The 22,808-nt window shown below is 45.4% G+C and overlaps 1 protein-coding gene across 2 annotated transcripts in view; it reads right to left on the bottom strand.

The window, feature by feature from the left end:
* Positions 1–22,808, bottom strand: part of gria3b (glutamate receptor, ionotropic, AMPA 3b) — a gene marked incomplete at its 3' end in the record, with an annotated part of 157,070 nt that overhangs the window by 45,439 nt on the left and 88,823 nt on the right. For both annotated transcript variants that reach the window (XM_083785887.1, XM_083785888.1), the window contains exons 5-6: positions 6,727–6,780; positions 3,825–3,986 (exon numbers count right to left, since the gene is read on the bottom strand). In XM_083785887.1, coding sequence (XP_083642013.1) covers positions 3,825–3,986; positions 6,727–6,780 — 216 coding nt within the window. The remainder of the gene's footprint in view (positions 1–3,824; positions 3,987–6,726; positions 6,781–22,808) is intronic.

Genomic DNA, 22,808 nt, shown 5'->3' on the forward strand with positions numbered 1-22,808 from the left:
TAATGGTACACCTCAGTAATGGCTGCGCCCAGGGCACCCCTCTGTGGATTAATCTATGACAGTGGTAACCAACCTTTTCAAGCCCAAGAGCCCATTTTATTCCCAATTGTAAGCCAAGATCTACCACTAAAACGTGTTAGAAATAACACTTGTTTTTTTGCTATTTCTGACTCAATGCATGTGCACACATCCACACAAAGACTAAAGCTTAAATTAGAATAAATACTTATAGTAAGTTATATTATCAATGTCAAATAATATTAAGACAAATGTATTAGAAATAAAAAATATTAGGACAAAAATACAAATAAACTTCTTTGTTGAGTTTTTTTTTTAATAAAACAAAATGCAAAGGACATGAATTGCTTTTACAGCACAATATTTGTCTCCACCAGGCCGAAGGCATGTGGGGAGAGTATGTTTTGCACTCCGTCCGTCCGCGTGTCCGTCCGTCCGTCCGTGTGTCCGTGAACAGCTAATCTCGGCCACCGTTAACCCGGTCGATGCCATATTTTGCACACACATTCCCTGGATGCCAACGATGAACCTCTGCCCCAAACTTTCCAGAACGGCCTGTTATAGCGCCACCAGGAGGCCGCTTTGTGCAAAACAAGTTTTTGCACAGTACACCTACAGATTTTGTCCAAACATCACGCAAATTGGTACACAGTCTCTCTAGAGCCATTCAACGAAACGGGTCTTTCAGATTTATCAGACTCCATCCTGATTGGTTAAGATTGGCTTCCAAAGTTCACAGGAGTGCTCAGTTTCAAACAAAATGCTGCAAATCATGAACACATCGCGTGATTTCCGTGAAATTGTGCACCCACATTCCCACTAGGCCGAGGACGAAATGCCACATGAACAATTTCAACTCAGCCTCAAGGTGGCGCTATAACTGGCCGAAAAGTGTTTTTACCTCTAACTGCACGGATCTGTTGATAACCTGGTGGAGACCTGTGCCCGGAAGGGCACTTTTTCTAGTTTGTTTCTCATTTCAATGAATATTCACATTGGCAGATGTTCAAATGACATAGGCATAACATGACCATATATATTTGCACAGATATGGTGACATACTCTCAGGGTCAGCCCACCTTTAATGAGACTGCTTCGACTGCACTTTATCTGCAAGCGTTTTGAAATCTGGTTCATATTTAGTGATTGCCAGTCTGAGGGTGTCCTTAAGATGTGCGTCAGTCATACGAGTTCTAAACTTGGATTTTATTATTTTAATTTGTGAAAAGGCCATTTCACATAATTACGTGGAACCAAAGTAGGCATGCAGGCAGCTTGAGTGCACACGACACAATCAGCGGATACTTCTCTCTGCTCACAAGAGACCAAAATTCCTTCTCTTTAGCTCTGACCTGCAGGTGACAGTCACTTACTAATCCAATAATCTCCATTTCAATATCTGAAGTTAATGCAAACACATCCTGCATTTTATCGGACAGCAGTTCAATGACAGTAGGCTCAGTAAAGTGGAAAGGGTTTGATACAAAAGCAGCTACTTGACTCATGCGTTGTACTTCAACAAATCTACGATCAAATTCAGATGTCAGTTTGCACAGAATTGCACAGAATTGTTCGGGATGAAAGGCTGTTTTCTCTGAGGTTTTTAACACCTTGTCAAGATTTGTGAAGTGATTCTGAAGCCTTCCACGTCGAATCTGTGAGCTCCACAAATCGAGCTTCGTTTTGAACGCATTGATTGCACTGATCATGTCACCAATGTCTCTGTCCTTCCCTTGCAATTCTCGGTTAAGGTCGTTCAGTTTTGCTGTCAGGTCCGTAAGAAAGCCCAAGTCCAATAACCAAACATCGTCAGACAGCTGATCATACTGCACCGGGCGCGGCCTCGACACTCGCCTGGGTCTTCTGTTGGTGGCTCTGACGGAGTTCATTTGGGGAGTTGGTTTGTGGTGGCTGGGAAAAAAAATAGAGCCGATTCTTTTTTTCCCCTCGACCGGCCCCGCTTGCTTCGTTCTAATTTTAACCACCCTCCTTCCTTCTCGACCCAAACTGCAACCTCCTCGCCGCCTCTTTCTCTCTCTTTTCCTAACGCGACCCCGACGAGCAAACTGCGGACGGAAAGCTGCTGATATTCGGGTTGTTGTTACGAGGTGTTGTGTCGCTACTGGCTTCCAGCTCCGTCTCGGTCTGTAGCAGGAGGAGCCATTAACCAGTGGATGGCGTCTCGGGCCATCACTGCACGCTATTCTAAATACACGTTATACACGTTCTGCTGTGTATTGGCAGTGATGGCTGGCTGCCCGTCAGTCTGACACTTCGGGATCGACTTGAAAGGTTCCCGCGAGCTACTGGTAGCTCGCGAACCCCTGGTTGGTTACCCCTGATCTATGAGGTGCATGTGTAGCAGAGCCTCAGCCTGATGGCCTCAACAGTCTAATATCTCCCCCGAGTGATAGGAATATCATATCCCTCTAGTGGTTAAGATATTGGACTTTCACAGGGGAGACCCGGGTTCGAATCCGGGGGGGGTTACACATGGTAGACATACTGTAGCAGTGTGTTGAGGCAGTTAAATTAGCAGCAGATGTAATGACAGATACATGAGGTTGTCATGTAGGCCTAAGGTTATTAAGGTTGTCAAACTAGTTTGATGTTTCTGTAACAATAGGCATGCTTAGCCGCTTAAGCCCCGACAGTACTTTATACTTTGGCCAACCTACACACTAAAAGAAACATTTGTGAAAGATCTCTATGGACACCATGTTTAATGTGGTTAAAGGGCTGTGCCATCGTCAATACGTCATTGTGTATTCACAGCATTGGCCAAGTTGATTTTGTATTGGTTCACATTGTCTCTAAAGTAATTAAAAAGTTATCTAATTTACCGGAATAATTGGATCATGGTCGTTAAGCATTCATGAATCAATCGTTTCGACTTTAAAATGCATGACATTGCATCAAAATGTACCAAGCAATGACTGCCAGCATTGTTTCGGTCTGGATCCATTCCAGGGCCTACGGTATTTTCAGTGAGGTGCCTTATTAAAAAAATTACCCATGCAGGCCTGAACCGGAAGTTAGCTCACGGATAAGCAATCCTATCATGGAAGGATCGCGGACCACTGTGAACCTTAGTCAATTTATATACAAAAGCCGATCTCCGCGAACGAGGGCGTTTGGCCCAGAAGGCATCAAAAGACGATCTCAGCAGCAAAAGAGTTGACGTGTAAATATTACCTTCCAGACCATGTCAGGCTCCCTCTCCCATAATTTAATAACCTCCGTTTAGTACAGTACATTCTAAAGTAAAGAACTCAGAGTTCCACCACTGAGCTAGAGTGGCGAGTGACTGATTGACAGGTGGTCAGGAACTCTGTCAAAAATTAAGTTGCAGGGTTAAAGAGAGGGCCCAACATGAACGCCACGTCTGATCCCACCCACACCTCCCCTCAAACTTACCTTGACCTTTTCCCCGTGGCGACGTGCTCGGGCCACTTGTTTGTTAACCAGCGCACCATGACAAAAATCTAATTAAATGTCATTCAAAATCCATTTCTCTCTTGATCATTGTTTAATTAGATGCAAATTGAAGCCGAGATATAACCTTGCCTCCCACCGACTATCGATATATTGATTGCCACGGAGGGGGGTAGACAAAAGAGAAAGAGGTGGAAAGCCAGTGCTCCGAGCAGAATGAGGGGCCACGGCAAAGAGGACGAGAAGGATGAGGAGGAGGATGGAAGGAAGGAAGGAAGGAGCACTTCACAGGGAGCTAGATGACGGAAGGGTTCTGCATATGGTGAAGCGTTGACGTGAAGGAGGCCATCATGGCTGATCCTCCCCAGTACCTTCAGAGGAGTGTTCCGGGCCTCGGGGAATTCCCGTTCGTCCAGACGCTCCCAGCGCTGCATGAACTGCTGCACCACGGGGTTCTCCGGGGTGACGATCTGGAAGCCGGAGATGTTGGCTCCGCCGGCGAAGACCTTGTCCAGGCTGACGTTGGAGAAGCCCTGGTGATGAGATAAAAGGGGGACATGGGGGGACGGGGATGACAGGGCAGGGGCAGACTGTCAGAACTCAGGACTCGCCAGTAGCCGCATATGAGTTGCAACACCCTCCATTGAATGAAACATAAAAGTCCTATTTAATTGTATTAAATTATGATACACTCACCCATATTGCACCTGTACGGACAGCTTGGCTTATCATTGTCTCAAGTTTAAAAAAAAAAACCCACTGTTGACATTATATGAGCAACCTTCTGTCTACAAACTCTGTACAGTTATGATTTCTCTTCTTTAATGTTTGGTTGTGTTTCCAAAAGCACTTCCAAAAACACTTCAACAAAACCATGACATCACAGAGTTGATTGACGGAATGTTGCTTATAACATGTCAAGCATGGATATGTTTGAACGGTGTCTAACCACTCAAACGAACAGCTACTGTATGTGTGTCCGTATATGTATGTCTCTATGTATGTAGGTCTCCATGTATGTTGGAGTACGGACAGCTGCAATACTGCTGGGTGACCTAAAGTAGCACTGTTGAGCAGCATGGCCATGTGTGTCTCTATGTATGTATAGGATGAGAGTGGGCAATGACATGTTTTAAGCACTTAAACACCACCCCAAGTGTCTCTACACTGGGGGCGAACAATTGGCAAAAGATAGCTGATCTGAGCTTGTAGATCTGCTATATATTCTGCAAAGATATTCAATATAGACCTAGGACAAACCCCTGGGGGACACCGGCCAACTAAGTATATAGAGTTTAAGTGGTTAAACAAACAAACAACATGACGGTCATTAAAAACAGAAAGCGCTGCATTCCGAGTGAGAATATCCCATGTGTCAGCTATTATGTTAAAAGTCTCTCCTCGCTCTCCGTGGCGATCGAGCCTTGCATTAATTTGCAAGATAAACAAGTGAACAATGTTCGGTTCACTTTATGCCACATTAAAGGCAAAAAGCTCCAGCCGTTCGGTTGGCCGATAGCTTTTCGCATACAGAAGAAACAACAGGCCGCAGCCTGAGGCCGTGTCATGTCGTGCAGAGAGTACAGGGACATTGAGACCGAATGCTGCATAATCACATCTTCTAAGCACAGCAGGTGAGGGGGGGTGTTGGTGGTAATGGGATTTGGTGGTGATGGAAGAAGCCAAAATGGACAACTTTCTGTGTGTGTGTGTGTGTGTGTGTGTGTGTGTGTGTGTGTGTGTGTGTGTGTGTGTGTGTGTGTGTGTGCGTGCATGCCTGCGTGCATGCAAGCTTGTTCAGTAGCCTCGGAAACCCAGACGTTTTTATTTCCAGGGAGAAAAAAAAGGTCTGGGTCAGAGTCCACTTCAATTCGGCATAGAGTAGCGCAAACGTCTATCACTCTCTGCTGATTTCTGATCGTCTGCACCCAGGGACAAATTAGCCATTGGGCCAGTGGGGCCGTGGCCCATGGGCTCTTGGCTCTCAGTGGCAAATTGGACCATGAGGTACTAGGTTTGACGCCCTGAAAAGGGCTCCTGGGGCCCTTTATTGGCCATTGATTTAGTTAAATGTAGGTAAAAAATATGATAAAAACACGGAAAAACAAGAAAATGTCGCGCAAGTGCGCGCTATGGGGGCCCTGCAAATATTACCGGACCAGGGGCCCTTGTGGGGGTTAATCCGTCCCTGTCTGCACCTTTGTTAAATTGACACACACACACACACACACACACACGCACACACACACACACACACACACACACACACACACACACACACACACACACACACACACACACACACACACAATCCTCTCTCTCGCTCTAATTAATTAGTCTCATGTCCAGCAGCTGCACACAGTTTCTGCCGGCGGATCCTGCCGGGAGCTGCCTATGCCATAGAAAGCATATACTAGGTGAGTTCCAGGCTAGCTTGTTCAGTAACAGGGGTCTCCCTGTCTCTCCAGCTCTTCAGAAAAAGCTAAAAGTGCATTTTTAGGTTGGGATGACAATCTTATCCGATCAGGAGAGACGGCACCTTATGGATACACAATAAAAAAGTTAAATTGGAATTGACGAAACAAAGAAAAAAAGGAGCAGACAAAATTGGAACGTGAACGCAAAAAAATTATGCTGATCACTACTGGCAGCCCACCTGAAAATGTATTTTTGGTTTATTAAAGATGGAGTGCCATGTTTCTTTTAACTTTTTCTGTTTTGTACATGTCTCTGGAGTTAGCATTACTCTAGTAGACCACCAGGTGTGGTTAGAATATTCAAATATGTCTTCCCTGCGTATTTTTGGTTTCTTCCTGAACCAATCAGAAGGCTGACCAATGGTGAATTATGGACATGTTATAATAGACACACAATAGGTGTACATTTGGCAGGCTCACAACACATCACAATGTCATATGTTGTGAGCTGGTAGACCAGCTAGATGAAGAGATTTGGTGTAAAAGGGGATGGATGCGGATGGATGGAGAGGGGGAGAGAGAGATCGCACACGCGCACACACACACACACACACACACACACACACACACACACACACACACACACACACACACACACACACACACACACACACACACACACACACACACACACACACACACACACACACACACACACACACACACACACACACACACACATTTTTATGCGTGGAAGGAGGGAAGGAAATATAGTGCAGCAGCAACAAGGTGGGTTACTGTGTTCCAGCCCTTCTTCCCCTGGGGGGGGGGGGGGGGGGGGGAGGTTGTTACTCACCAGATTGGCCAGAATGTAGTGGTAGCCACGGGTGTTCTTCCCCAGGCTCACAGCCTGAGGGGGGAGAGAGAGAGAGAGAGAGAGAGAGAGAGAGAGAGAGAGAGAGATCAATACAGCAAGCCATCCATAAGATGGGAGGCCCAGAGGCCACTGGTTATAGAATAATCTCTGCAAATGTGCTAACAGTTGGTGGAAAGTAACAAAGTACATTTACTTAAGTACTGCACTTGTGAAGTATTTTATTTTATATTTTACTCCACTACAGTTATTTGAAAACGGTCACCAGTTACCCACTTCGACAACCCTATACATTCGGCCACAAGATCGTAGATCGGCTATTTTAAAAAGATTTTCATACATTTGAAAACTTGTGATATGGAAAACTCTGCATAATGAGTAACTTTTACTTTTGTACTATATATTTTGATACCAATACTTTTGTACTAAGTAAATGTAGATTTCCGGACTTGTACTTTTTCCACCACTGCTAACTGGCTCCCGCGGCGGCTGTACTGCGTATTCCTACTGAAGACATGCAGGGGACAAAAGCTAATTATCCTACGGAAATGGCAATGGAAGTATAGGGGAAACAATTAAGAGCGAAACGCTTATTAAAGGAGGAGCCGATAATGAGAGAGGTAGATCCTCGAACATGTCTGAACATCCTCGAACACGTCTGCTCACTTTGAAGTTCCCACCGGTAGAACTGTGGCTCGGTATAAAAAGGAGGAATAGAAAGAGAAGACAGAGAGAAGAAAGCCGGAGAAGAAGAAATTCACAGTAAAATGAGATATGCCTCTGCTTTGAACATATCACACCTTATCCTGAGCAAAACAGCATGTTTCAGCCCACGCAGCGTGCCTGGAAATAGCAAGCGAAAAGTCTCTCCATCACTCTCGCTTCTTCAACCATATGCCGTCTTTTTATTCACCTTCCCCCCCCCCTCTCTCTGTCTATGTCTCTTTGCATCAACTCTCCTTTCTGGCCTGACCCTCGCGGTGAATCCGTGAGAGAGACGCTAAATCACCGGCGCCTATCTGTTGCAATACAAAAAAATACCGGTCAGTTCTCTAGACGCGTTCTCTTGTGAAGCTCTGTGATTTACGAGTTCCCGGTTCCCCGGGCCGTGGGATGGAACCCGCGGCGGGGCTAGTTGCCAGGCTACATCAGATTGACAAGCCACGTCTCAGTTTTCATCTGTGTTCTACACACAGCGCTAACACGGAGCGGCACGGCGGAATCAGCGTGTTTGCACGTGTCCCGGCTCTGACTCCCCCCCAATCGCAATAGCAAACAGTCAGTTCATCATCAAGCCCTTGCGTGCGCATCTCCTTGCCAGAGGGGCCCTTTATCGCTGCGGTTTGGAAGTTACATATTTACGACTCTAAATCATTCGCGGTGTTCCCGCGGACCAAGGAGCCAAGCGCGGTGCCACAACAAACCCTCTTATCTCCACATCTCCCACAGTGTTAATGTCTAATTTGTCTTCTTTCTTTCTTTTTTCGTTTTAGGTGCTGGGAATAAACCCGCTGATAGCGCAGAAAGAAATATTGCTGATGCTCCATGTTGGACTGCAGTTATTTCGTCCAGGCCTGGCTGAAGTACAGCTGACCTCCGTGCACTTGGAAGGCCACGTTGAGCTATAGGCTCTCTTATACGGCTGCCGCTGCTCCCGGGCCCAGATTCCGTCATCCCTCACAAATCAAACTGCTTTTATTCCTTCTTTATGGACATCTGTGAGAGTCAGTGTTTCACCAATATATGGGTCGGGAGCCATTTCTGGGGTCACGGACCTACTTTGTGGACTGTGGATAAATATCCCTTTTACGTTTCCTACAAAACATACTGTATACAATATTAAAAAAATCACACCTGTGTGAACTGAGCGGTGCAGGCTGTGTGTGTGTGTGTGTGTGTGTGTGTGTGTGTGTGTGTGTGACCCTCCCAGCTTCCTTGGGTTCAAAAGTGGTAAATTGGATACCAACGCGACTGGTTTCTCAGAGAGCAGCATAGAAAACGGCGCTGGACAGGACTACGGCTGGACAGGACTACGGCTGGACAGGACTACGGCTGGACAGGACTACGGCTGGACAGGACTACGGCTGGACAGGACTATGGCTGGACAGGACTACGGCTGCAAGGGAAGCGTGCGTGTCTCCAGTCAGCTGATCACTCCGTGTCCCACTCAACTCTAAACAATGCAGCGACTGATGAGGACATTCTCATCTTCACAGTAAAGGCACGCCTCCAAGTGCTGCCAACCAAAACTGAATCTATCCATCTGGTATCCCAATAATCATGACCCTCACCGTCTACACCATGGAAAGCATCAGACCATAGTCATATTATGGTATATATGTCCCATATATTAAATGGCTATAATATTTACAAAGGACTGTATATAGCCAGGCATGGCAGAATTGTGAACATTATTGCTAAAGATGTGTCGCCTGTTTGATTCCTCGGTTGTGTTTCCAGAAATGTTTCAATGCAATGACCCAACCGTATTTGCAAATACACCAGATGTCATTATAATTGACGAACAGCAGAGAGGTTTTTCTATTGGAAGTTGGCTGTGCTTTTGATTCAAGTAAAATATCAACCATTAGTACAGGCCATTATACAACTATAGGCTATACGTGTGTCAGCTCATTGTTTTTATATTTGGCAGCCTGGGCCATGTCCACAAGCTAGTGGTCAGAGGCTTGAGGATTATTATGGGGTTGTCCAAGTGTAAAGCAAAGCAGCTTGAAACATAGTGTTCAATCTCCTCCATTATAGGCAGTCTGTTTATTTGGAGGAGAAGGTGCTTTTGGTAGCCATGCTTTTCTTTCTGTGTTGGTAATATGACTGAAGTGACCAATGTTGGCTGTGAATAAGTCCATGTGCATGTGTTGCCTATATTCTGCACATTTAGGGCTTGTTTGGACTCAAGCACTGAGACACATGTTTCGAGTGTGTGGGGTATCAAACGCAACTGAAAACTACTTGTGCCCTTGATAATGTATTTTATAAATGTGGATGTTCACTCTCTGCATTCATATATTATACAGAGAGGAGTTGAGAGTCGAGCCTTTTAATTTCTGTGTGTGTGTGTGTGTGTGTGTGTGTGTGTGTGTGTGTGTGCTCGACAGTGACACTTTAGGTCACCCAGCGGAATTGCAGCTGTTTTTACACTTAACGGACAAACATAGAGACAAACACGACAAAGTTTGAAAGAGGTTAATTCATGTATGAATTCTCTTCCTGGAAAAGTAGTTAAGTCAGAAATGCAAAAAAATGACAAGTTACTCCGTATGTATCTTTTGGGTCTTGAGATGAAAAGTTTGGGAACGCTTATGTACACTGATGTCCTCCTCTCCCTCTATGCAGAGCACAGCATCATGCTGTATAAGATACACTGATGTCCTCCTCCCTCCCTCTATGCAGAGCACAGCATCATGCTGTATATAAGATACACTGAGGTCCCCCTCTCCCTCTATGCAGAGCACAGCATCATGCTGTATAAGATACACTGATGTCCTCCCTCCCTCTATGCAGAGCACAGCATCATGCTGTATAAGATACACTGATGTCCCCCCTCTCCCTCTATGCAGAGCACAGCATCATGCTGTATATAAGATACACTGAGGTCCCCCTCTCCCTCTATGCAGAGCACAGCATCATGCTGTATAAGATACACTGATGTCCTCCTCTCCCTCTATGCAGAGCACAGCATCATGCTGTATAAGATACACTGATGTCCCCCCTCTCCCTCTATGCAGAGCACAGCATCATGCTGTATAAGATACACTGATGTCCCCCCTCTCCCTCTATGCAGAGCACAGCATCATGCTGTATAAGATACACTGATGTCCTCCTCTCCCTCTATGCAGAGCACAGCATCATGCTGTATAAGATACACTGATGTCCCCCCTCTCCCTCTATGCAGAGCACAGCATCATGCTGTATAAGATACACTGATGTCCTCCTCCCTCCCTCTATGCAGAGCACAGCATCATGCTGTATAAGATACACTGATGTCCTCCTCTCCCTCTATGCAGAGCACAGCATCATGCTGTATAAGATACACTGATGTCCCCCCTCTCCCTCTATGCAGAGCACAGCATCATGCTGTATAAGATACACTGATGTCCCCCCTCTCCCTCTATGCAGAGCACAGCAGCATGCTGTATAAGATACACTGATGTCCTCCTCTCCCTCTATGCAGAGCACAGCATCATGCTGTATAAGATACACTGATGTCCCCCCTCTCCCTCTATGCAGAGCACAGCAGCATGCTGTATAAGATACACTGATGTCCTCCTCCCTCCCTCTATGCAGAGCACAGCATCATGCTGTATAAGATACACTGATGTCCTCCTCCCTCCCTCTATGCAGAGCACAGCATCATGCTGTATAAGATACACTGATGTCCTCCCTCTCCCTCTATGCAGAGCACAGCATCATGCTGTATAAGATACACTGATGTCCCCCCTCTCCCTCTATGCAGAGCACAGCATCATGCTGTATAAGATACACTGATGTCCCCCCTCTCCCTCTATGCAGAGCACAGCATCATGCTGTATAAGATACACTGATGTCCCCCCTCTCCCTCTATGCAGAGCACAGCATCATGCTGTATAAGATACACTGATGTCCCCCCTCTCCCTCTATGCAGAGCACAGCATCATGCTGTATAACAGGGGTTTTCAACCGGTGGTCCGCGGAGGTACTGCTGGTGGTCCGCAGCCAGGCATTCAGAAAAGTTATATTTTTGCCTTTTCTTTCTTTACTTTTTTTTTACCTTTCTAATATATGATATAAAACTTATTTGCTTACTTACTTGTTTGTAAATAATAATAATAACTTAAGTCGAATCTAACATTTCAAAAAGTCAAGTGCTCAAGGTGTCAAATAAACCAAAAAAAAAGCTGACGGAGTCATCAGCTGCCAGCGGAACAACCATCCTGCTCTTCCACCCAACGCATGCATGCTTACCGTGCTTGCTGCCCAAGGCAAGCACGGTAAGACGTTGCCATAAATTATTCATTCAATTCATAATAATACGTTTGGGAAAGTCAAATCTCCCTGCCATAGAGTTATAATATCTGCCGCGGATCGATTGAATAGTCTCACATAATACTATATATAATAGTATTCACTATTCAATGTGCAACTTCTCAGTCTATCGTTGCCGAAAAGGCAGAGCTACAAGCTCACAACGTGATGCAACCAGGTGCGGGCTCCACCGGGCCTGTCAGCGTCGCGTCTCCGTCAGGGAATGTTCCCGTTTTAATCAATGAAGGGTGGCTCCACTGCCCACGTTGTGTTGCGTTGCGTGACTGCATTAAAATTGCCCCGGTTGGCCGGTTCGTTTTTTGACGCACACAACGGAGGCGCAACGCGCCCGGTGGAGCCCCGGTGTGAGCTTGTAGATTGGCTATTTTTGGTGCGTGACACCGTCGTACGATGATGTATACATTACGCTTTTAAAGTGACGGTACACAATGAACAGTTCCCTCTGTATGTTAGAAAGGTACTGTATAAGGCCCTAGTAAAATGTAGTGCAGGTTGTAGGTTGGTTAAAATAAAGAGAAGATTATTAAAATAGAATAAGATAAAAATATATATTCTGTTTCTGTGTGTGTGTGTGTGTGTGTGTGTGTGTGTGTGTGTGTGCGTGGGGGGGGGGGGGGGGGTTGTCAGAAACAAACCTACTGTGACTGTCAAATGCAACAAGTGTCAAATGTGTCTTCAGTGTTTGGGTGATTAACTGAAATGGATTATTATTTTGAGACTTATTTTGAGTCCTACTTAAAGTAAAAAACACTTTAGTAAAACTTTTGATAATAAAATACTTTGAAACATTTTTTTTTGTCCAGCTCATGAATGTAGCCTGTGATAGTGTGATTAGTGAGTAACAAGTAAGAAGAAAACAAAAACAATCTTAACACATGGTGAATGAATGCCCCACCACTATTGTGTCGGGTGGGTCCATCGTAGATCTACGATGAACCCACCCGACACAACAGTGGTGGTCCCCAGGCTGCTGCTAGTCAGAATGGTGGTCCCTGGATCAAAACCAGTTGAAAACCCCTGCTGTATAAGATACACTGATGTCCCCCCTCTCCCTCTATGCAGAGCACAGCAGCATGCTGTATAAGATACACTGATGTCCCCCCTCTCCCTCTATGCAGAGCACAGCATCATGCTGTATAAGATACACTGATGTCCCCCCTCTACCTCTATGCAGAGCACAGCAGCATGCTGTATAAGATACACTGATGTCCTCCTCCCTCCCTCTATGCAGAGCACAGCATCATGCTGTATAAGATACACTGATGTCCCCCCTCTCCCTCTATGCAGAGCACAGCATCATGCTGTATAAGATACACTGATGTCCCCCCTCTCCCTCTATGCAGAGTACAGCAGCATGTGAGAACAGAACAGAGCAATGTTGTTGGCTCTCAGTCATATTATGGAGCACAGTCAGCATTCTCTGACACATTCACCATCATTAAGACCAGTGGGGGACAACATACCCACATACTGTACCACTGTTCAGCACAGATTTTGCACAAGAAACAAGCAGACAGGTCTACGAAAACAAGCCCAAAATAATCGACCATAGGGCAGTGGTGTCCCAAACGTTTTAGCTTGAGACCCAAAAAGGGAAATTAGACATTTGCCTGCAGGGACACAGACTAGTGAGCTTGTGGATCACCGATCTGAAGAATAAAACAATTCAATAACATCACCTACTTGACATTCCCAAAAAATAGGAACACCAGGTTGAAAGTGGTTGAGAAGAGTGTGAAAGTTGGGCATTACTATTGATTGCTAAAGACTGCACAGAGAGGGGCCACCACACTGTTAATAGACTCCCTTGTACAGTAGTTAGCATCATACAAAAGGTTGTATTCAGCATTCATTACCCATAGTTTATATGACTTCCCCGGAGTTGTTTTAGCTCTGCCGCAGTGTGATGATGAACAATGCCCCACTGAGTCACACACCTTCACCCTACACGCCGACCTTGGCTCTGGGCTGGTAGAGCTCCTCCATAGCAGGCCTCGGGCCTGGGACTCGCCCTGTGCCCATGTAGCCCGCAGCTCACCACAGCCAGTCTGGCAACAGCACCACGCAGCAACCTTGGGGCTGCGTGGGACACACAGCGAGTTCCTAATGACACCAGAAATATACCAAAACCTGGGGCCAGAACACACCACTTGTTTCTTTTTAATTAGCAGAGGAGCATGACCCAACCCCTATAGCGACGGGCAGACATCACTGTTGGCAGACTGCGACGCGCTCTCTGCCAACAACAGACACGCGCACAAAAAAGAAAAGAAAAGCCCTTCGTTAGTGCAGAAAGTCATAACGACTCTCCTCCCGCACTGTATACACGAGCTCTCGCTGTAGTGAAGTGTCCTTTTAAACAAAAGGGCAATAAAGACACCGACATCACTAATGACTGCTGCTTTACTCCGGCACACAACAACAACAACGACTACTGGGATGTTACGCTGAAGAACGGTGTCGCCTGCTTATGTGAAGTGCTGTAAATGTCTCAGCGTTGATATAGAATGGTACAGTACTCATTATACTGACTGTTGATAGACTGTACATTGAGTATATTATGTGCACGGTCAAATTAGCCATTGGGCCCGCGAACCAGGGGCCCTTGGCTCTCAGGGGCCCTTCAGGGAAACTGGACTGCGTGGTACTGGGTTTGAGGCCCTGAAAAGGGCTCCTTCATTGGCTGTTGATTGTGTTAAATGTAGGTCCAAAAAGGAATAAATCAGAAGATTTCATTGGCGAATCTCCATTGGCGATAGATGTGTATATGTTCATATTGCTCAATTGCTGGTGACGGTGAGAGATTGTACTTTATACTTGTTGCCCAGTTGGGACGGGTAGATCAGGCTTATGTTTTGTAGGTGTTTTACATTAATTAGGATTATTAAATCAGTAGTTGTAGGCAGCTCTAGATAGTCTGTCTGTCTGTCCATCTATCTATCCATCCATCCATAAATATAATGATTGTACATCAGAAACACTGTGTACTGAAAGAAGAGATGGGAGAACAAATAAATGTCTTTCAGTGAGACATTTATAGGTTATACCAGGGTTCCCCAATTAATTTTCCTCAAGGGCCATATTTTGACTAGCGTACCAGGCTGGGGGCCGAGTCTGCACGCGCGAGGTCGAGGTCTTGCCCTGAAAATTCATTTTCAGGGCAAGACCCCATTTGAAAAGGATGCCCAGTTTGACATGCATAGGCTACTGACCCCCATTTAATGCCATTTATATCTGGGACCCTGGGGAAAAAAAAAGAAAACATTTTTTTCTTCTTTTGAAACTATTTCATGGGCCACAAGGGGGCGCTCTGTGGGCCGCAAATGGCCCGCGGGCCGCCTATTGGGGAACCCTGGGTTATACGTTATGTTACAAGATGTTCCAACAGCGTAGTGGCTCACTTCAGATGTGAAACGAGATCTTCATAAAAGTACAGTTAGAGCACATATTCATAAAGTACAGTTACAGCGCACGCCTCCTGACCATGCTACTGTCATCAGGCTAATCAGCTTTGCTTTGAAAGGGATACAGGATATTGAAACCAAAACCAGACTCCCACATGATTTCGTATTAACTTTGAGATATTATTCTGAGCTGTGGATTTATTGCCCTCTATTTCCCCTCCTCGTCTGCCTCTGTTCCCCACACACTCTTTTCTGCATCGCTGTTCAGGCACACATACATATTGCACACACAGTGAGACAATTCATTGACGCATGAGGAAACACAGACACAACACACTGCAGATGCAAGCATGCACACACACACACACACACACACACACACACACACACACACACACACACACACACACACACACACACACACACACACACACACACACACACACACACACACACACACACACACACACACACACACACACACACACACACACACACACACACAGGTTTTTATTAGACACTTTCTGGCACAGCTAAAGAGAGGAAAAAAGCTAGGATGTCGTCGACCTCAATAATCTGACTCCGCCTTTTCCATTTACCCTTGTGCACTCTCGTGCACCCCCGTGCACCCTGTGACTGGTGCACCCTGGCGCTGGCACACACACTGATCCTGCAGCTCATGCAGCGGCACCTTTTGTTCTGCCGGCGGAAGCGAGGGCTTCAGTTCCTAGCCGAGAGTTTTCTCTAAAACCCTGATGGGGATCGACAGCCAGGATGGGATGACCTTGAATTCAACCCTCCTCCAACAGACTGGCCATGCAGGCTCAGCCCGCCTGACAGGGACCCCCCTCCTCCTCCTCCACCTCCTCCTCCTCCTCTCTGAATGTAAAACTCCAGCTGCACATTTACAACTAATGTTCAATAAACGCCAGGCCATTTACCTCCCTAGCTGACCTTTCCACTGCAGCAGTGTTTCCCAGCCGCGCGCACGCACGCACGCACGGTATATATATATCATATATATTTCAGCCTTATAAAGCAGGGGTTTTTCCAACCCTTTTCATATAAAGGTCCATTATTTATGCATTTGCACCACGGACCACCATTTGATGACATTTAGCCTCTCAAGACCCCACACTATATTTTCTTATCGTCCACAATTCCATGCAAACCTTGATCGAAATAGCAATTCTTCTACATTCCCCAATTGTGTAGACTTCTTTTGGCCACTCAGAACATATTCTCCCCACACAATTGCAGTTCACTTCTTGTTCTTATATCAGGAGCGACAAATAAAAATCTTCTGGTTCTGATTCTTCCGAGTATCAAAACATCAATTTGGACCTCTTCTTTGAAAATAACGTCTTTCTTTCTGTTCTCAGCATACACACAAGGCAACTGGCTACCACATTATATTGCTCTTATCAAAGACAGACACACTAATGAAACCAGACGCATACTGAGCAGGCGGCCAGCATTTGAAAGAGGAGAAGCTGACAGTTTGTTCGTTCACACCAAGCATTAGTACAAATATAATGATAACTATGGCTTGATTTGTCTTCATTATAGTTGTGGTGTGGACTCTGCCATCCACTTGACTTTGAACACGTTTTAATCTTGGTGCTTGGGGTGAAGTTGTGAACGAACCTTAAAGGGGGAATGTCACGGCCCGAGATTAACATTGCTGATAAGGTACATCACGTGGTCTGAATGAAAACGATTTAAAACGGCACGTGACTATATCTCCGGCTCTGACGTGACCTAGCATCTAGGCAAGCTGAGTGGCTAGCACACTAAAGGCTACTAGTTTTGAGGTAACTTTTTGCGTCATACTAGGTGAAAGTATCTTTCGCTGGAAAATCTTCGTTACAATGACATTGAGTTGACGTGTAAGTTTTAGGGTAAACTGTTGCATAATCGCAATTTCGCGTGACGAGTTCCATGCCCCGGCAGAGAGCTGGGATGCAGCTCTCTGTAACCCCGCTAACATGGCCTCAAATTCAGCCTTGTGCAGAGCCCTGTTCACAGGTTCACTGCCTGTCTATAGCAGCACTGCACCGGGCTAAAATGCATATCCGTCTTCAAATATCTTATGTACCACAGCATTGTTCAAGTGAACTGTGTGTTTATGCTTGTTCATGTTCATTGTAATAATCAATATCGCTATGATGATTTATCGCCGCGTCACTCGAGTCCCGTCCCGTGGCCGGGCCATCCAGTCCTCTGTCCGTCTTCAAATATCTTATGTACCACAGCATTGTTAAAGTGAACTGTGTGTTTATTGGGTGTGTCTGGGGACCCTTATTGTGCATATTTACAAGATGGTGACTACCCGAAACGTGAAACGTGAAAAATAAAAGAGACAATGTCTCTTTTCTTTTTCACGTTTGCAGCCATATTGACAATATGCAAGCTCAAGGATATATGTCCCTTCTGGGCCATACATTAGCCAATGGATTAATATTGCTTGTGTTTGCCAAAACAGTCAACAATCATGGTAGAAATCATGGTAAAGCACAATTTCGGGTAGTTCTTTCTGGGTGCTAATATTATGGCGGCCATATTGTGGTGGCCATATTGGATTTCATGGAAACTTGCAATACAAAAAATATCCCTCAGTTTAAAATGTTGCCCTATTCAGCCCCCATTATAACTAATAGGGGCTAATATTGGGGCGGCCATATTGGATTTCCAGCAAAAAAAATTAACGGGTTGTCCATATAGGTTGTGATCCTATGGGGTCATAGATATTATTTCTGGTGGACAACCTTTGAGGTCATGGCAAATGCAGTTTTCCTAAAAAAAGGGTGGTTTGCCCCCTGGGTACCATGCATCATTTTCATTTGACCAACAACAACAAACTGGTTCTAAATGTTCTCCTTTGACAAACAACATTGATTCTAGTGCGCAACACTGAAACAGGCTTATTCTCCATTTTACACCAGTTCCGACATTTATATTCAGAGCTGTAGCATTAATTACCTTGAGTTAATATAATATTTGATATACATAAAATGATCATCCATACAAGTTGATCATTATAGCCTAAATAACGCTATGTCAATGATTAATGAGATGAAAGTTTCATCTGGTGGTGACGAAGACATCACATGCCTTCTGAATGTTATGTGGCTATTGGAGAGCTCCAAGTTGCACACGGATACTTGTTATTGTTTCCAGTGGTTCCTAAATGCTAGTTTCTTTGAATATATCTAATCTTCACAAGTTGTCGCGCTGTGATGCGTTTTATTATTATTAGAGAGAGAGAGACAGAGATACGGAGGGAGAGAATTGCGGTGTGTAAGGCACTCTGTATGCGCGCTGATGTAAGACGCAGTGTGTGTGTGTGTGTGTGTGTGTGTGTGAGAGACCGCCCCCCATATCGGTGTGTGTGAGAGAGAGAGAGAGAGAGAGAGAGAGAGAGAGAGAGAGAGAGAGAGAGTGTGTGTGTGTGTGTGTGTGTGTGTGAGAGTGAGAGTGAGAGTGAGAGTGAGAGTGAGAGTGAGAGTGAGAGTGAGAGTGAGAGAGAGAGAGAGAGAGAGAGAGAGAGAGAGAGAGCGGTCAGGTTACTTGAGCCGGCAGCAGTGCCCCACTGCCCCGGGTAGAGGCACTATGACGGCGGGGACAGAGGACTGGATGGCCCGGCCACGGGACGGGACTCGAGTGACGCGGCGATAAATCATCATAGCGATATTGATTATTACAATGAACATGAACAAGCATAAACACACAGTTCACTTGAACAATGCTGTGGTACATAAGATATTTGAAGACGGATATGCATTTTAGCCCGGTGCAGTGCCCACGCGAAATTGCGATTATGCAACAGTTTACCCTAAAACGTACACGTCAACTCAATGTCATTGTAACGAAGATTTTCCATTTTCCAGGTTGACACTTTCAACAATTATGAAGCTAAGTCGGACACCAAAACCACTAGCATGAGTTGATAGCCACCAGGAATGCTAACTCGCAGAGCCCAGAGGCGCTCTGCCCTTAGCCCAGATAAAAGATCAATTTCATTGGTCAAATTGTGCGATCCCGATCTGACGTCATAATCCAAGCCTTATTACCTCCCGAGGGCCGTGTCATCCCCCCTTTAAGACGGCACAGTTCAAGGTTCAAGGTTTCACTATTTTTGTCTCCCAAAGGAGAAATTTGTCTTGGACCCCAAGGACCCGCCCTGCAGCATACAGATACAATACAAGACAAAGTTACACAGTGACTCGTACATTTAAATACCACACACACACACAAACATACCTACTGTAGTGCAAAAAAGCAACCTTGGGGCTGCATGGGACACACAGCGAGTTCCTAATGACACCAGAAATATACCAAAACCTGGGGCCAGAACACACCACTCGTTTCTTTTTAATTAGCAGAAGAGCATGACCCAACCCATATAGCGACGGGCAGACATCACTGTTGGCAGACTGTGACGCGCTCTCTGCCAACAAACATACCCAGTGCAAAAAGGAGAAGAACATCCTCACCTCATAACCTTTGACCCCTACCCTGTCTGCCCTCTGCACAGACTCTGTTAAGGAGTGTGATTGACAGAGGGACAAAGGAATGCTTGTACCTATTATATTTGCACGCATGGACCTCGTACCTCCTACCTGATGGCATTAGCAGGTACTCAGGCTATAGTACATGGGAGGGGTCAAACACAATTCTCTTAACCTGCCCAATGGTGGCCTGCTCAAAGATGACCTGGGGGGTGATATGGGAGGTGAAGACACCCATGATCTTCCCTGCCATTTTGGCTAATCTAAGGATCTCAGATTTGTATACTTTACAGTTAGGTTTCCAAACCAACATGGTGATACCAAACCTTATAATTGACTCTATACTAGCTCTATAGAAGATCAGCATTATGTTTCTATTTACACCAAAAAGTCTGAGCCTCCGGAGGAAATCAAGGCGCTGGTGTACTTTTGCACACATACTTGTCACATGGGAGTGCCAGCTCATAATCACAACTCCTAGATATTGATAAGAGGTGACCTGTTTGATGTCATGACCATGTATGGTGATCATGGTGTGGTCACCTATAGACCTGGGATCCCTCAGTTTTCCTTACATTAACTTGTAGGTGATGTTCATCACACCAGGTTAGAAAACTGCCCACTCCAGTTGTATGGCTACATTAATTTGGGGGGTTGTGAGAACCACTGGCTTACATACATCACAGGGAACCATTGAGGTCAGCCTTATACGCAGCCTGCTATGTTTCTAAACTGCTGGCGTTTTGAACCTGAACTTGAAAACTAAACTACAAACATCAGCCAAAGGGTTTCATGCCCTTCCAATTAACACTTTGGATTTTACTGTGGACCTTCTTCTCTGCTTCCCATATGTGCTCAGAGGCTCTTGGTGGGAGTATGTGGGCTAATTAAGTGGCGGTGGTTGTGGTCACCGCATTACCGTCCTCTTCTTGGCACTTCTAAGCGCCTTTCCCGGGAGACTAGTAGCTAGTGCTGAAAGCGCTGGCTTGTCCTCAAAACAAAGATGGCTGAACAAACACTGCACTCATATTCAGATGGCATGTGTCCATCCGTCTCTCCAATATATGCCAGCACAATGTGCCACTCAATACCTCAAGAGGATCTGCATTTTTTTATTTTTTAATCACATCAAGGCTTCCTACTCAATTTCAAGGGACAAATAAAATCGGCTTTCAAAGCCGAAAGGGAATGAACATGATCGGGATGATTTTTTTAGGTGTGATTAGACGGATAGAATTCCTTTCTTGCCGGAACATCATGTTTCTGATTTAGATATATTCTCATTTCCATACAAAAGTACACACACACACACACACACACACACACACACACACACACACACACACACACACACACACACACACACACACACACACACACACACACACACACAGACAGACAGACAGACAGTGTGGCGTTTTAGGCACATCACTCCCAGCCAGCCAGTCGGTATAGAGTCAGTGGGGTCACGTTCCACTTTATGATAACACTCTAATCCCATTTAATTCTGTAATCGCTGATAGTAAATGCCCCCCGAACAGCCGGGGTGGGTGCCAGGGATTTCCAAGTTGCCAGCTATCCTGGGTTTTTACATCAAACAGCCCCCCCACAGCCAGGGGACAATGAGCTGACATTAGCCCATTTTGGGCGGGGAACCCCTTTTGGTGTTAGCATCAAGTTAGGCTTTAGCTATTGAAAAATAGCAGATCTACAAGCTCAAAGCGCGCCACCGAGTGGCGCGCTACAAGCTTGTAGGTCTATTTTTGAAAAAATCATAAAACTGTCAGGATGTAGAATACATTTTTAGAATGTGATCTCAGGTCATAATGGGTTAGGATCAGCCCCAGCCAGCCTCTTTCTTATCATCATCACTGATATTAGCTCACTTTATACTCCTTATTATTCAGCACTATCTCCAGGTGGGACGGAAGGGCGAGCGAGACAAGAGGCTGCATGGGGGAGGCTGCATGGGGGAGGCCGCGCCGTCTCGCGTTATTAAGCCATACAATCAAAGTAATCAAGGAGCTTTTGAATGTGCGTTGGGGGGGGGGTTATACGACAGTAGTTTTTTTCCATTATTGCCTTTTGAAAATTATAGACCTCTGTGGGTTATACAGATTGTACCTAAAGGTATAAGGGGCTGAGCAGGTCGCTCCCACATTTCATTTTAATTATTATTTCTTGGTTTATTAAGACTTCTAGTACTGCGAGTATCTGCGTTTGGGGAATGTTATATAAACATTGCGCGGTATATCATTTCCATCATCCCCCTCTCCACCGCAGCTGAGCACGCCCAATATCTCTTTTATGTTCCTCTGCTGTATCTTACTCATCATTTCTTAGACGCCTTTCTTCCCTCAGATAGCAGCTATCTAGCCTCTGCTCCCTGTCTCCCACTCCTTCCATCTCCCATGGCCAGATTAAAATATCCGACACTTGGAATGTTATTTCTCCCCCATCCCCACTATAATCCATAACAAATGACTTCCCGGGTTCTCTCTCTAGCACATTGGGCTGCAAATCCCCCTCAATCCATTCCTAGTCTCTTTGAACAGCTTTTTTGCCCGTGGCCACTCCCAGGTGTCTGCCATTCATTCATTCATTCATTCATCAATTCATTCATTCATTCATGCATGCATGCATGCATTCATTCATTCAGTCCGTCCGTCTGTCTGTCTCTCTCTCTCTCTGCAATGGAGATGAGATGAGCTGGCTTTGTTGCCAGCAGTGGGCACTAAGTACAGTTACTGGCATACTCTCATTTATTGTGAGAATCACTTTACTTGAGTGTTGTCTGGATTTCGGAAATGACGTCATGTGGCAGCCAAGTCTATGGACTTTTAATGTTTGGGAAAGAAAATGCGTGCGTGCGCAGATTTGACTGAGGGGCTGCCATTTCCATTTATTTTTACAATGTTTTTCCTCCATTACGGAGCTATGTCCGTCCATTCGTATGTCCGTATGTATGTCCATATGTATGTCCGTATGTGAACCAGTGAATGTGTGAATGTGTCAAGCACAGTATTTGAGTAAATGTACTTGGTAGCTTTCCTCCACTGCTTGGCCTGTGAGTAAATGTACTTGGTAGCTTTCCTCCACTGCTTGG

The sequence above is a fragment of the Protomyctophum parallelum genome (genome assembly GCF_964188405.1).
Source record: "Protomyctophum parallelum genome assembly, chromosome: 16".
In the NCBI taxonomy this organism is placed as follows: Eukaryota; Metazoa; Chordata; class Actinopteri; order Myctophiformes; family Myctophidae; genus Protomyctophum; species Protomyctophum parallelum.